The 14,136-nt window shown below is 43.0% G+C and overlaps 1 protein-coding gene across 2 annotated transcripts; it reads right to left on the bottom strand.

The window, feature by feature from the left end:
* Positions 1–385: 385 nt before the first annotated feature.
* On the bottom strand, positions 386–13,736 carry BOLA-DQB (major histocompatibility complex, class II, DQ beta). 2 transcript variants are annotated; one of them, NM_001012676.3, is made up of 5 exons: positions 13,550–13,736; positions 11,584–11,853; positions 3,943–4,224; positions 3,462–3,572; positions 386–917 (listed from the first exon to the last, which is right to left on the bottom strand). In NM_001012676.3, exons 1-5 carry the CDS (start codon positions 13,656–13,658, stop codon positions 904–906), a joined length of 786 nt encoding a protein of 261 aa, NP_001012694.2. In that variant the 5' UTR covers positions 13,659–13,736; the 3' UTR covers positions 386–903. The 2 variants fall into 2 exon arrangements, with proteins under 2 accessions (NP_001012694.2, XP_010816590.1); XM_010818288.4 differs by having other exon boundaries at positions 386–838; positions 13,550–13,709.
* Between the last annotated feature and the right edge of the window lie 400 nt (positions 13,737–14,136).

The following is a 14,136-nucleotide window of genomic DNA, read 5'->3' as shown; positions in this document are numbered from 1 at the left end:
TTTATGCCACTCCACACTGAGGGGTTCTGGAGGCTGGGATGCTCCATGTGACATCTCCATGCTGGGAATTCATTTTCAGTAACAAGGATCTGGGAAATCCAATCCCTGTTTCCAGTAAGGGGGTTGGGCAAATGCCAGATTTCTGCATGCCATGCTCAAGATGATGTTGCTGAGAGATGTGCATGTTACCCAGGCTGAGCCACTCAGAACCTTTCCTAAAATGATTAAAACTCTGGTAGACACTCTAGAAATATACAATAGAGATGGGATCATACACACAAACACACAGATAAGCTGTGAGGTAATGAGAAAGATGCAGAAAATAGAGATGCAAAAAGAAGTGCAGAGAGATAGAGATGCAGATAAACATTGACAAAGATGCAGATAGAGAAAAATTGATTTTATTTCTCTTCTATCCATGCTTACATGGCACACCATGATGCTTCTAGTATCCTTCAGGGAATAACTTCTCCTTCTAGTTGCCAATTGTCTGGGTCACCTCAAAATGTGTTCCTTCATTCTGCAGTGGTTCCCTACCTCCATGCATTTAAGGAGCTTAAGAATACAGGTAACTCATAATCATGTTTAATCATGATAAAAAAATTCTATAGCCAGGCAAATGGTTTCAATGTGCTTCTCTCCCACAGTCTGCTCTGGAAAAATGGAAACAGAAAAACTCTTGGGGTCTGAGTAGATGCAGCTAGAAGAGGCTTCAGGGGTCAGTGCAAGAAGCAGCCAGATCCTTGAGGCAGGGGTCACAGGAAGTGACCTGATGACTGCGTCAGAGTCACTGTAGGACCTGATCTCAGTGGAACAGGATGGCAGGCAGCTGAGAATTCTGGACAAGAACAGGCAGCTATTACAGAAGAGCAAAACCAATCCCCATCAAAGCATCCTCAGGAGTCAGTGCATGAGCCCTGTAGAAGAGAGAGTGATCACACACAGCACCCTGAGAGACTACCCTCCCTCACCTCCTCTCAGATCCCTGCAGTATCAGAGAAAGCTGAACTCTGGGGCATGTCATCAGCACCTCCCCTAACATCCTTGTAAAGCTGAATCTGCTCAAAAGGACATAGCACTCCAGCCTGACACAGATGCGTGGGAAGCTGTGGAGTAGCTGTTATTCTTCTGGGAGATACAAAGATATCAATCTTTTTAGTAAATTTAATGATAAATCACTTGCTTTCCACCACTAGTAGCTTATATCAGTCACTATAAATGTCCACAGGCAGTAGCCACCAACATGTGGCACAAAGTGGGTGCCTGCTGTCTACAACCAAGATGTGGTTCCAAGTTTCACAGAAAGATGCCACCAAAGCTGTGGTCCGGTTCTGGGGAACAACTTCAGGAGCTTCTGACAGAAACTGGGTAATCTCTTTCCCCTAACTCTTGATCCCATTGAGAGAGTTAATTCTTAGGTAGATTGATAAGGAGTCTGGGGCCGTCAGGAGGAGAAATGGGTCTGGGGCTCTCAAGGAGGAGAAAAGGACAGATGTTTTTTCCAACATTGCTTTGTCTTAGACACATAAGTCATTTTCTTTAAGCCCAGAGCTAATGATCACACAACAAAACAATTCCTCTTGCTCAAAGGGTTTGTCTTTCTTTAAATTCTGTACCAATGATTATATAACAACAATGTATCTTGCTCAAGGACATGTTCTGGCTAATCTTGTTATCTTAAGATAAGAACCATCTCATCCTCTGTCATCCCCTTCTCTTCCTGCCTTCAGTCTTTCCCAGCCTCAGTGTCGTTTCAAGTGAGTCAGCTCTTCCCATCCAGCAGGTGGCCACGGTACTGGAACTTCAGCATCAGTCCTTCCAATGAATATTCAGGATTGATTTCATTTAAGATTGACTGGTTTGATCTCCTTGCTGTCCAAGGGACTCTCAAGAGTCTTCTCCAGCACTGCAGTTCGAAAGCATCAGTTCTTCGGTTGTGGGAGTGGGTCTGGTAATACCTTTCTATTGTTAGTTCTGATCTTGTTAATTTAAGATATATGTTGTGGGAGCGGGTCTGGTAAAAGTATGTAAGGCCCTGATAAGACTAGTGAGGGAGGCATTCTCCATCCTCCTTCTGATGTCTATATCAGAAGCATTCTCTGTCCTTTTTCACTGTAATAAAACTGTCACACAAAAGCTCTTGAGTGATCAAGCCTGGTCCCTGATCCTGAGCTAAGTCTTCTTCGGACATCACAAATCTGACATCGTTCACCGTATGCTATCACCATAATGGGAAATAAGGCATGAATGAGGCCACTGTGGTCAGTCACACTCACTTTGCACCCCTTTTCTTTTTTACCTGTTCCCATAACCTCCAATGACACAGAGCAGAAATATAGCACCTGGTGCAGAGGCCCACTACAAAAGCTCCTACAAAAGGTCTCATAATGCAAATAGCCAGTGCCTCACTCACCCTAAAGGGAAATGGGATACACAACTTAATGGGAAATATATTTCCTCTATATGCATTGGCCACAATGCACTAACTGCTGTTCAGTCTCTCAGTCATGTCCAACTCTTTGTGACCCCATGGACTGCAGCACACCAGGCTTCCCTGTCCTTCACTATTTCCCAGAGTTAGCTCAAACTCATGCATGTCCATCAAATCAGTGATGCCATCCCACCATCTCATCCTCTCCAATCCCCTTCTCTTCCTGCCTTCAATCTTTCCCAGCATCAGTGTCATTTCCAGTGAGTCGGCTCTTCCCATCAGGTGGCCAAAGTACTGGAGCTTCAGCTTCAGCGTCAGTCTTTTCAATGAATATTCAGGATTGATTTCATTGAAGATTGACTGGTTTGATTTCCTTGCTGTCCAGGGGACTCTCAAGAGTCCTCCAGTACCTCAGTTTGAAAGCATCAGCTCTTTAGTGCTCAGCCTTTTTTATGGTTCAGCTCTCACATCTGTACTACTGGAAAAACCATAGCTTTGACTTGACAGATCTTTGTTGGCAAAGTGATGTCTCTGCTTTTTAATACGCTATTTAGGTTTGCCATACCTTTTCTTCCAAGGAGCAAGCATCTTTGGAAGAAAGACTTGGCTGCAGTCACTGTCTGCAGTGATTTTAGAGCCCCAAAAAATAAAGAACTATATCTAGAGACAGAGGTCACTAACTGATCTAAGCTAAAATCCCCCCAAATGAATGAAACTGTTGCTAGAAGGAAAGGAAGAAATGCTCTGACCCTCTTAATGGAGGAAGCTCTTGGAAAGGTGCCCCTGAGACAAAGATGAATTATAAGGAACCCCTAAAATAAATTCAACCTGTCACCTCTGTGGCAGGGCTACCTTTCAACCAGTAAAATCAGACTCCAATGTCTCCCTAGATTGTTCCATTTCCTCCCACCACCAGTCTCACCTCTTTCCTTTCAATGTCAGGAGGAAAGAGCTACATCTAGAGACAGAAGCCTCCCTGAACAGAGGTCTCAGTCACAGCTCATCTTCCCATTTCCCCAGAGTTCCTTACCCTTCTGACTCCTGCGACGGACGATGAGGCCCAGACCAAGGAAGATCAGGCCCAGAACAAAGCCACCAACACCACTCAGCATCTTGCTCTGGGCAGATTCAGACTGAGCCCCTGGGGAGCAGAACCTGAGTGTTAGTGTTTGTCCCCACAAACCACAGTGTCCCTTTGAGTAGCCTGAAGTCCAGTCTGAGATACAGGAGGCGGAGGCACCAGGGAATCTGGTTATCCATTCTGACCACCCTCAGGAGAGGGACACACCAATAGGTCCTTGGACACAGTGGGCAGGTGGGAGAAGGAAAAAGTGGATCCTTGCTCCTCAGGGACATTTCTGTAACCCTAGACCTTAAGACTCTGGTCATCAGTCAATCCTAAAGAGCTACCAGGGCTGGGCTCTGGGACCATGATGTACAGAGTGAACACAGGAAGCTCTGTCTGCTCTGTCCTGTAGGGCCTGCAGTGAAAGGAAACCAAGTGCCCTTACGCCACTCCACCGAGATGGGGCTTTGGAGGCTGGGGTGCTCCACGCGGCAGGTGTAGACATCTCCTCGCTTGGGGGTCATTTCCAGCATCACGAGGATCTGGAATGTCCAGTCCCCATTCCTAATAAGAGGGGTGGACACAATGCCGGCTGTCTCTTCCTTGCCATTCTGGAACCACCGAACCTTGATCTGGCCTGGATAGAAATCCGTCACGGAGCAGACCAGCAGGTTGTGGTGGTTTAGAGCCTCTGTTCTGGACAGGGAGATGGTCACTGTAGGTTCCACTGAGGGAGGAACAGACAGGAAAAGACACAGTGAGATGTGAGACCACACAGCACATCTCCTCATAGGGAAGAGACCTTCCTTGGTTCTAGAGTGGAAAGATTCCTAGATTACAAGTCTTGGATTTATTGGCCACTTTATTTGCTTGAATAAACAAATTAGTCAGTTTACTTTTCAGAATCTCAAGAGATAATTCTAATCATTCTATGAGAGCTATTCTGTGTATATTAATTGATAAAAATGAAGTATTTAAAAATTATAAATTGCTATATTTACACTGTATAGGTACAGTCTGATGTTGTAAAAAACAATATTGCATAGGAATCTGGAATGCTAGATCCATGAATCAAGGTAAATTGGATGTGATGAAGCAGGAGATACAAGAGTGAACATCAACAGCTTCAGTTCAGTTCAGTTCAGTTCAGTCGCTCAGTCGTGTCCGACTCTTTACGACCCCATGAATCTCAGCACACCAGGCCTCCCTGTCCATCACCATCATCTTAGGAATCAGTAAACTATTTAAAAAGTAGGTAAGAACTGGTGAATTTAATTCAGATGATCATTATATGTCTACTACTGTGGGCAAGAATCCCTTAGAAGAACTAAAGTAGCCCTCATAGTCCACAAAATAGTCTGAAGTGCAGTACTTGGGTGTAATCTCAAAAATGACAGAATGATCATGGTTCATTTCCAAGACAAACCATTCAACGTCATAGTTACCCAAGTCTATGCGCCAACCACCAATGCCCAAGAAGCTGAAGTTGACCAGTTCTATGAAGACTCGTAAGACCTTCTAGAACTAACACTCCAAAAAAGATGTCTTATTCATCATAGGGGACTAGAATGCAAAAGTAGGAAGTCAAGAGATATGTGGAGTAACAGACAAGTTTGGCCTTGGAGTACAAAATGAAGCAGAGCAAAGGCTAACAGTTTTGCCAAGAGAACACACTGGTCATAGCAAACACCCTCTTCCAACAATACAAGAGACAACTCTACACATTGACATCACAAGATGGTCAATACTGAAATCAGATTGATTATATTCTTTGCAGCTAAGGATGGAGAAGCTGTGTACAGTCAGCAAAAACACCTGGAGCTGAAAGTGGCTCAGATAATTAGCTCCTATTGCAAAATTCAGGCTAAAATTGAAGAAAGTAGGGAAAATCACTAAGCCATTTAGGTATGTGCTTAGTAGGTCAGTCATGTCCAACTCTTTGCAGCCTCATGTTTGTAGTCTGCCAGGCCCTTCTGTCCATGGGGATTCTCCAGACAAGAATACTAGAGTGGGTTGCCATGCCCCCCTCCAGGGGATCTTCCCACCCCAGGGATCAAACTCAGGTCTTCTGCAATGTAGGTGGATTCTTTACCATCTGAGCCATCAAGGAAGTCCAATTCAGGTATGACATAAATCAAATACTTATGATTATACAGTGGAGGTGACAAATAGATTCAAGGGATTAGATCTGGTAGAAACAGTGCCTGAAAGAATTACAGATGAAGGTTCATAACACTGTATAGAAGGCAGTAACCAAAATCACACCAAAGAAAAAGAAATGCAAGAAAGTAAAGTGGTTATTTGAGGAGGCTTCACAAATAACTGAGAAAAGAAGAGAAAGTAGGGCAAGGGGGGAAAGGAAAGATATACCCAACTGAATGCAGAGTTCCAGAGAATAACAAGGAGAGATAAGAAGGTCTTCTTAAGTGAATAATGCAAAGAAATAAAGGTAAATAATGAACTGGGAAAGAAGAGAAAATTGGAGATAACGAGAGAACATTTCATGCAAGGATGGCACAATAAAAGACAGAAACAGTAAAGATCTAACAGAAGTAGAAGAGATTAAGAAGCAGGATGAATACACAGAAGAACTATACTTAAGAGGTCTTAATGACCCGGATAACCATGATGATGTGGTCACTCACCTAAAGCCAGACATACTGGAGTGTGAAGTAAAATGGGCCTTAGGAAGCATTACTGCAAACAAAGCTAGTGAAAGTGATGGAATTCCAGCTGAACTATTTCAAATCCTGAAAGATGATGCCGTTAAAGTGCTGCACTCAATATGCCAGTAAATTTGGAAAACTCAGCAGTGGCCACAGGACTGGAAAAGGTTAGTTTTCATTCCAATCCCAAATAAGGGCAATGCCAAAGAATGATCAGCCTACCAAATAATTGTGCTTATTTCACATGTTATCAAGGTTATGCTCAAAATCCTTCAAGCTAGGCTTTAGTAGTATGTGAACCAAGAACTGCCAGATGTTCAAGCTGGATTTGGAAAAGGCAGAGGAACTAGAGATCAAATTTTCAACATTCTCTGGATCATGGAGAAAGCAAGAGAACTCCAAAAAAAATCTACTTCTGCTTCATTGACTACACTAAAGCCTTTGACTGTGTGCGTGGATTACAACAAACTGTGGAAAATTCTTAAAGAGATGGAAAGATGGACAACCTTACCCATCTCCTGAGAAACCGGTATGCAAGTCAAGAAACAACAGTTAAAACCAGACATGGAACAACAGAGTATTTCAAAATTGGGAAAAGAGTATGACAAGGCTGTATATCATTACCCTGATTATTTAACTCCTATGCAGAGTACATCATGTGAAATGCTGGGCTGGATGAATCACAAGCTGAAATTAATATTGCTGAGAGAAATATAAACAATCTCAGATATGTAGATAATATCAGTCTAATGGCAGAAAGTGAAGAGGAACTAAAGAGCCTTTAATGAGGGTGAAAGAGGAGAGTAAAAAGCTTGCCTAAAGCTCAACATTCAGAAAACTAAGATAAAGGCATCTGGTGCCATCACTTCATGGCAAATAGATAGGGAAAGTGGCAACAGTGACAGATTTTATTTTTCTGGGCTCCAAAATCACTGCAGATGGTGACTGCAGCCATGAAATTAAAAGACTCTTACTCCTTGGAGGGAAAGCTACAACAAACCTAGACAGAGTATTAAAAAGCAGAGACTTCACTTTGCCGACAATGATTCATATAGTCAAAACTATGGTTTTTCCAGTAGTCATGTACGAATGTGAGAGTTGGACCGTAAAGAAGACTGAGAGCTAAAGAATTGAAGCTTTCGAACTGTGGTGTTGAAGAAGACTCTTGAGAGTCCCTTCAACTGCAAGGAGATCAAACAAATCAATCCTAAAGGAAATTATCCCTGAATATTCATTGGAATAACTGATGCTGAAGCTGAAGCTCTAGTACTTTGGCCACCTGATGGGCAGAGTCAACTCACTGGAAAAGATCCTGATGCTGGGAAAGATTGAAGGCAAGAGGAAAAGGGGGCAGCAAAGGATGAGATGGTTAGGCAGTATAACCAACTCAGTGGACATGAGTTTGGGCAAACTCTGAGAGACAGTGAAAGACAGGGAAGCTTGGTCTGCTGCTGCCCATGGAGCTGCAAGGAGTCAGATATGACTTAGCCACATAACAACAATTACCTTATACAGAGAACTTCCCTGGCAATTCAGTGGTAAAGAATCCACCTGCTAATGTGGATTGACACTAGTTCAATCCCTGGTTTGGGAAGACCCCTTGGAGAAGGAAATGGCAACCCACTCCAGTATTCTTGCCTGGGAAATCCCATGAACAGAGGAGCCTGGTGGGCTACAGTCCATGGGATCACAAAAGAATCAGACAGGACTTAGAGACTAAAAGAACAACAAATTTCTATACAGGCCACTATTCACAAAAATTTTTTAATAAAAATATTAAGCCTGGACTTGTCCTCCCCGTACCACCCAGCTATTGATGGGAACCATCAGGATCAGCTCTGGTGACTCATGCTAGGATAGTGACACTGTTTCCAATTAGCCCCAGTTCTCCCCAAGAGAAAATCCAGCTGTTTTGATTCCCACCTGCTGGCTATAGTTATGTCAACACTAGTTATGTCCCCATGAATAGTAACATGGACTGAGAATTAAGAATGTATAGGCATTTCTATGTCCAATAAAAATAGAACAGTGACCATCCTTCCTACAAAGCCAAGTTTCTCAAACAGGCTATATCTATAATCCTCTGTAATACAGAATTATTACATACTTTTAATACAGAATTTGCTAGCAAGAGCACTCCTCACATGTTGCTAGTCAACAAAGCATCTCTCTCAGCTTTTAGCCTAACTTTAGTTCAGAAGCCATAATACAGAGAACTCGCCACAAAATTTTATATTATTAAATGCATAAATTTCTAACTCCACATTATACATGTACCTATATTTTATTTATTCATTGATTCATTTGTTCATTGATTCAGCAAATGAAAATTTGACAAGCACTGGGGATACAAAGACAAACAATAGACTGTAGCCTTGCATTTACAGCACTTGCAATCTAGTAACAGAGACAAAAAAAAAAAAAGAAATGCTATTTCAAAATTTGCAATTTCTGAAGGAAAATAAAGGAAACCTTGAGAACAATACTGATAAAATATGCTTGTCTCTGCCTCAATTCCTTTATCCTCTAAGATTGCTACTCATGGTCAAATACAATACACCTCCTGACCTATTTCACACATCTTACCCTTTATCTCTGCATCCATTTTGCCACATATCCCTCATTCCCTAAGTATGAAACTATAGTAAATATTTCCTGTATATATTTTATTTGATAATATATCATTATGTATTCTCATTTTCCTTTTTCTCCTAATTTTCTTTTGACATTCAAATGAGTTTAACTACTAGTTGCTAACCCTACTTCATCCCCTTGCTATTTAGAATAATGGTTTTGTTCTGAAATAAAACATTATTATCACATTTATTCTCTATAGAAAATATTCTGAGAATCTTACAGAAGTTGGCCTGAGTTAGCGAGTGTGCCATGTGAACAAAAAGCATAACTGGGACTTGCTGAGGTCAGCAGACAGTCTTGTCACCCCAATAGCATGGCATTCATGACCCATCACCTGGAAAGAATCATGTTTTTAATTTGAACTTTTAACTATTTGTCAGGTTCTCCATAGTGTTTCCCTGGTGGCTCAGACAATAAAGAATCTGCCTGCAATGCAGGAGACCAGGTTTGATCCCTATATTGGGAAGATCCCCTGGAGAAGGGAATGGCTATCCACTCCAATATTCTTGCCTGGAGAATTCCATGAAGAGAGCAGCCTGGTGGGCTACAGTCCATGGGGTCACAAAGAATCAGACATGACTGAGCGACCAGCACTTTCACTTTCAGGTTCTCCTTCCTGGACTCTGACTGAAGTCACGGTCAGTTTTGAGGACTTATAAAATCTGTTCATCTCAAACAAACTGGAAATGAAAACGGAGGTCACAAGTTCAAGAAAGCAATATTAGAATAATTTTATGAAAAATAATTGTATATACTTGGTGGCATTAGGATGAAGAAGGATGGAGAGACTGCAAAGTAAGCTAAAAGTTATATAAACATGTAGAGATAATACTGGGGTCAGACTAAGGGTTAATCAGTGAGTTTTCTATCCATTGAATGTATCATTTCATCCCACCAACACTGAAAATAGGCAGGAACAGACTGATATTGCTACTTCTTGTCACAACTAGCTTTAAAGAGGCTTTGCTTCCATTAAACTTTACATGTTGTAAAGAATATGATGACTGTTGTGTATTTGGAGTAGGCTTCAGAACAGTGAAAAACTGAAACTGTTCATTATGCATGTACGAAGCAGTGGTGTTAACTTCCAAAACACAGGATAATTGTGAAATTAAGTGACATAATATAGATAATATTTGGTAAGATAACTGTCCACAAATAGGTGCTCATCAGATGGGTGTAATTAGCTTTCAGAATATCTACCTCTGACATGGATGGTGATAATTAGGGGAAAGGGACAGGGGAGAGAGGATAGGCAAGGTTTAGGCCAAAAGATGACACCACCCTTATGGCAGAAAGCGAAGGAAAACTAAAGAGCCTCTTGATGAAAGTAAAAGAGGACAGTGAAAAAGTTGGCTTAAAGCTCAACATTCAGAAAACTAATATCATGGCATCCAGTCCCATCACTTCATGGCAAATAGATGGGGAAACAGTGGTAACAGTGGCAGACTATTTTGGGGGCCCCAAAATCACTGTAGATGGGGACTGCAGCCATGAAATTAAAAAAAACACTTACTCCTTGGTTTTTCCAGTAGTCATGCATGGATGTGAGAGTTGGACTATAAAGAAAGCTGAGCGCCGAAGAATTGATGCTTTTGAACTGTGGTGTTGAAGAAGACTCTTGAGAATCCCTTGGACTACAGGGAGATCCAACCAGTCCATCCTACAGGAAATCAGTCCTGAATATTCACTGGAAGGACTGATGTTAAAGCTGGAAACTCCAATACTTTGGCCACCTGATTTGAAGAACTGACTCATTGGAAAAGACCTTGATACTGGGAAAGATTGAAGGCGGGTGGAGAAGGGGATGACAGAGGATGTGATGGTTGGATGGTATCACTAACTCAATGGATATGAGTTTGAGTAAACTCCAGGAGTTGGTGATGGACAGGGAGGCCTGGTGTGCTGTAGTCCATGGGGTCGCAAAGAGTCAGACATGACTGAGTGACTGAACTGAACTGAACTGAGGCCAAAAGAAACCTGAAATAATTTTTAATCAAAAATTGAATGTCATCAACTGATTTACTCCCAAACTTCAGCTCTATTATGCCATTTGTTGAGCTTTTCTAAGAAATTAAAACTCTCCCTTACATCATTCAAGTATTTTTAATTTTAGCAAGCACTTTCCCCCTCAAACTTTGCATTCACAAAATCTAAATTGTTAAGATCCAAATCACTGAGTTTACTTTAAAGGGTTAAGCAAAATAGTAAAGAGTAACTAATAAAGTCAGTTTGTAAGGCCCTACCTTTCTGTTTTCTCCTAAGCTTAAGTGGATGGGCAACCAAGTACACTTATTTATTGATTTAACAAAGGTTTATGGAGCTCATACTACCTGCCCAGGTGTCAGGTACCAGGCATACTGTGATAATAAAGACAGCCCCTTGGCTGAAAGAGATGCAGGACAAGTGATATAGTGATATCCATTTAAGAAAGAAGGGTTGAGACAAATAATGATTTGAAACCAAAAAGTGAAAATATATTCTTTCATGCTGTAATTTATCATCATGTGTGCAGGGTGCCCTGAGCCATGGAGCAGCCCTAACCAGGCAGAGCTGTCAAACTTCAGAAAGTAAACACACTGAAGGCACGAGGCGGGGCGGATGGTGCGTAGTTGAGACAACAGCCTAGGACCAGGCCACCAGGGTGGGACCACTGTGTGGGACACCCTGCCTGGCTGTCCCCTCCATGAACCTGGGGATCCCACCCTGGTGGACCCTCACCCTCTCCCCGCTCGGAATCTGGGGTGGAGGGCCGATCCATCAGAGGGCAGGCAGGCACTCACCTTGGCGCTGCAAGGACGTGATGACCTCCAGCTGGTAATTGTGTCTGCACACCGTGTCCAGCTCCGCCCGTGTCTGCTCCAGGATATCTTTCTGGCTGTTCCAATACTCAGCCAAAGTCCGCCCTAGTTGGGTCACAGCCCGGTACTCTCCCACGTCGCTGTCATAGTATGCGGTCTCCTCCTGGTTGTAGATGTATCTGGTCACGTACCGCACCCGCTCCGTGCCATTAGTGAAGTAACACTGGCACATAAAGTGGACCACGGTATCCTCTGTGGGGAGACAGCCGCTCAGTCAGGCCTCAGCTCCATAGCTTCACAGGGCAGCCGCCAGGCAAGCAGGGCAGGAAGCTGTCCGCCTCCACCAGTTGGCCAGGCTGCTAAGTCCTGCCCAACTCTTTGTAACCCCATGGACTGTAGCCTGCCAGGCTCCTCTGTCCATGGGGATTCTCCAGTCAAGAATACTGGAGTGGGTTGCCATTCCCCTCTCCAGGGGATATTCCTGACCCAGGGATAGAACCCACGTTTCCTGCGTCTCCTGCATTGGCAGGTGAATTCTTTTCCACTGAGCCACCTGGGAAGATGGCCAGTTGGGTGACAAAAACCTGAAACCCGCCACTTAATCTCAGTTTCCTAGCCCAACCCGGCCCTGCGCCCCCTGCTCCAGCCCATGACCCTCCAGATAGCTCTTCCCCAAGCCTCCCTCCCGCTCTGAGGGCTTCCAGGACGGCCTTCCAGTAAGGGGATCTGTCACTGAGGTGGCCCTGTGACCCCTGCTGAGACTAAGAACCAAGTAAGGAGGGCAGTCTGATTAGTTTCACATGCATGTCTGTACTTAGAGGTTCTCATCAGAAATCTCATCACCGCCCCCCTAATTCATCCCCAAAATCCTGGGAACTTCAGAGACAAACGAGTATCCACATAAGCACAAGACTTCAAGGGGACAAGGAAAGAGGTGAAGAATGAAGCTTGTCCTCATCCTGACAGGCATATTCTCTTGGTCCCTGGTAAAATGCCTTTCTTCCCATGCCTGGGTTTACTCTGAGTTTCTGCCACCCCTGCACCACCTTGGTGTTAGAAGAACCAGCACCACCCCAGTCCTAAAAAGGGCAGTTTATTCATGGAAGGATTACAGACTTTCAAATTAGATTCCAATTAAACTGGAACAATTACCAGCTTAACAGAGTATCTGTATCTTAAGTATAATCGTGTAAAAAAAAAAGTCATTATACCTAAACATATGGCTTTTAGGAAGACTGAGAGAGAATTTATATAAAGATACTAATCCTGTGTCTGAAATGAATGTGCTGTCTCTCTCTTTCTCTCTCTCTCTATATATATACAAGAAGGGATATATCGCTTCTTATGTTCTCCTTTACTCCTAAATCCAGTCCATCCTCAACTCAAGTCTGAGTCCCACTCAAGTCATTATTTGACCATAAATCTTGAGGTTAAGATTCTGTGGTTACCCAGGCAGCTCCACTCAAACACCAAGGTTTTACTTCCTCGAACCCTTGACTCAGAGTCAGGAATGTAAAGTTTTTTTCTTCAAATTCTGAGATACAGAGACCACTGCTGCCCCATACATCCCCAACCCAGGGTCCCATAGCATTTAGTCCAGACAAGATCTTGGGGAATCTTGAAATGACAGAAATCCTGCTGTGTCATCTTTGGAGAAATTCACATCTTTAAAAAAAATACCCGTTCTCACTTTGTCCCAGCACTTGCAGTAGATACACCCTATGTCTCCTCCTCCCTGTTATTACATTCCCAGGCTTAAACTTGTGGGAGAAGAATTGTCCTCACCTTGTCATTAGAAGTGAGAATGCAACATAGCTCTTATTCCCAAAGGGAAAGGGAAGAAATGTGTGATAAAAGACAGTATTCTGAGATCACACCCCAGCTCAAAGGTCCCTCAGAGCCTGCTCCCCAGAGTGGTGGCTCCAGGGAGCAGCTGCCCTGCACTTACGTGGCGAGTCTCTGCCCTCGGCCCCTGGGGTACTCAGCACCGCCAGTGTCACCATCACAGCTGCTGTCCAAAGGCCTCTGGGGATCCACAGAGCCACCATCCCAGACATAATAGAGAACAAAGGAAGAAGTAATGGTAGTCAACACAGCTCAAACACAGTGGATCTGGTGAGCCCATTTCACAGAATAAAAGCCAATGAGAGCTCCCACGTATGGCAGGATTGGAGAGTCCCTAGGAAAGAAACCAATCAGCTGACAGGAACCAATCAGCTGAAGTGCCTCATCTGTTTCTGAGCAGATTTTTTTTTTGAAGGTTCTTAATCTAATGCCTGGCACTATGCCCTCATCAAATTACACTGGATTGGGGTGAATATTTTCTCTCAGTTATAAAAGATCTGAAGATTGAATACCTTAGATGTTTAAATAACAAAAAGAAAAAAATGTATTCAAGAGTAGACATCTCTATGATATTTATTTAAAATCTATTATTCTTGAAATTAGGGTAGGGGAAAATAGGGATTATATTTCAAAGAGAAAAAAGTATTGTCACAGAACTATTCACTTCTATTATCTTAGACACTCTAAGGA

This window comes from Bos taurus, chromosome 23 (genome assembly GCF_002263795.3).
Source record: "Bos taurus isolate L1 Dominette 01449 registration number 42190680 breed Hereford chromosome 23, ARS-UCD2.0, whole genome shotgun sequence".
In the NCBI taxonomy this organism is placed as follows: Eukaryota; Metazoa; Chordata; class Mammalia; order Artiodactyla; family Bovidae; genus Bos; species Bos taurus.
The sequence above is the reverse complement of the archived record's forward strand: the minus strand, read 5'-3'. Positions and strand labels throughout refer to the sequence as shown.

Bases quoted from the DNA above. Each gene is read 5' to 3' on its own strand.
- BOLA-DQB (XM_010818288.4), bottom strand. From the start codon at position 13,658: ATGTCTGGGATGGTGGCTCTGTGGATCCCCAGAGGCCTTTGGACAGCA. The intron at 4,225-11,583 runs GTGAGTGCCTGC...TTCCTCCCTCAG, and splicing joins CACGTCCTTGCAGCGCCAAG to TGGAACCTACAGTGACCATC. The intron at 839-3,461 runs GTAAGGAACTCT...GTTCTTGTCCAG, and splicing joins CCGTCGCAGGAGTCAGAAGG to AATTCTCAGCTGCCTGCCAT.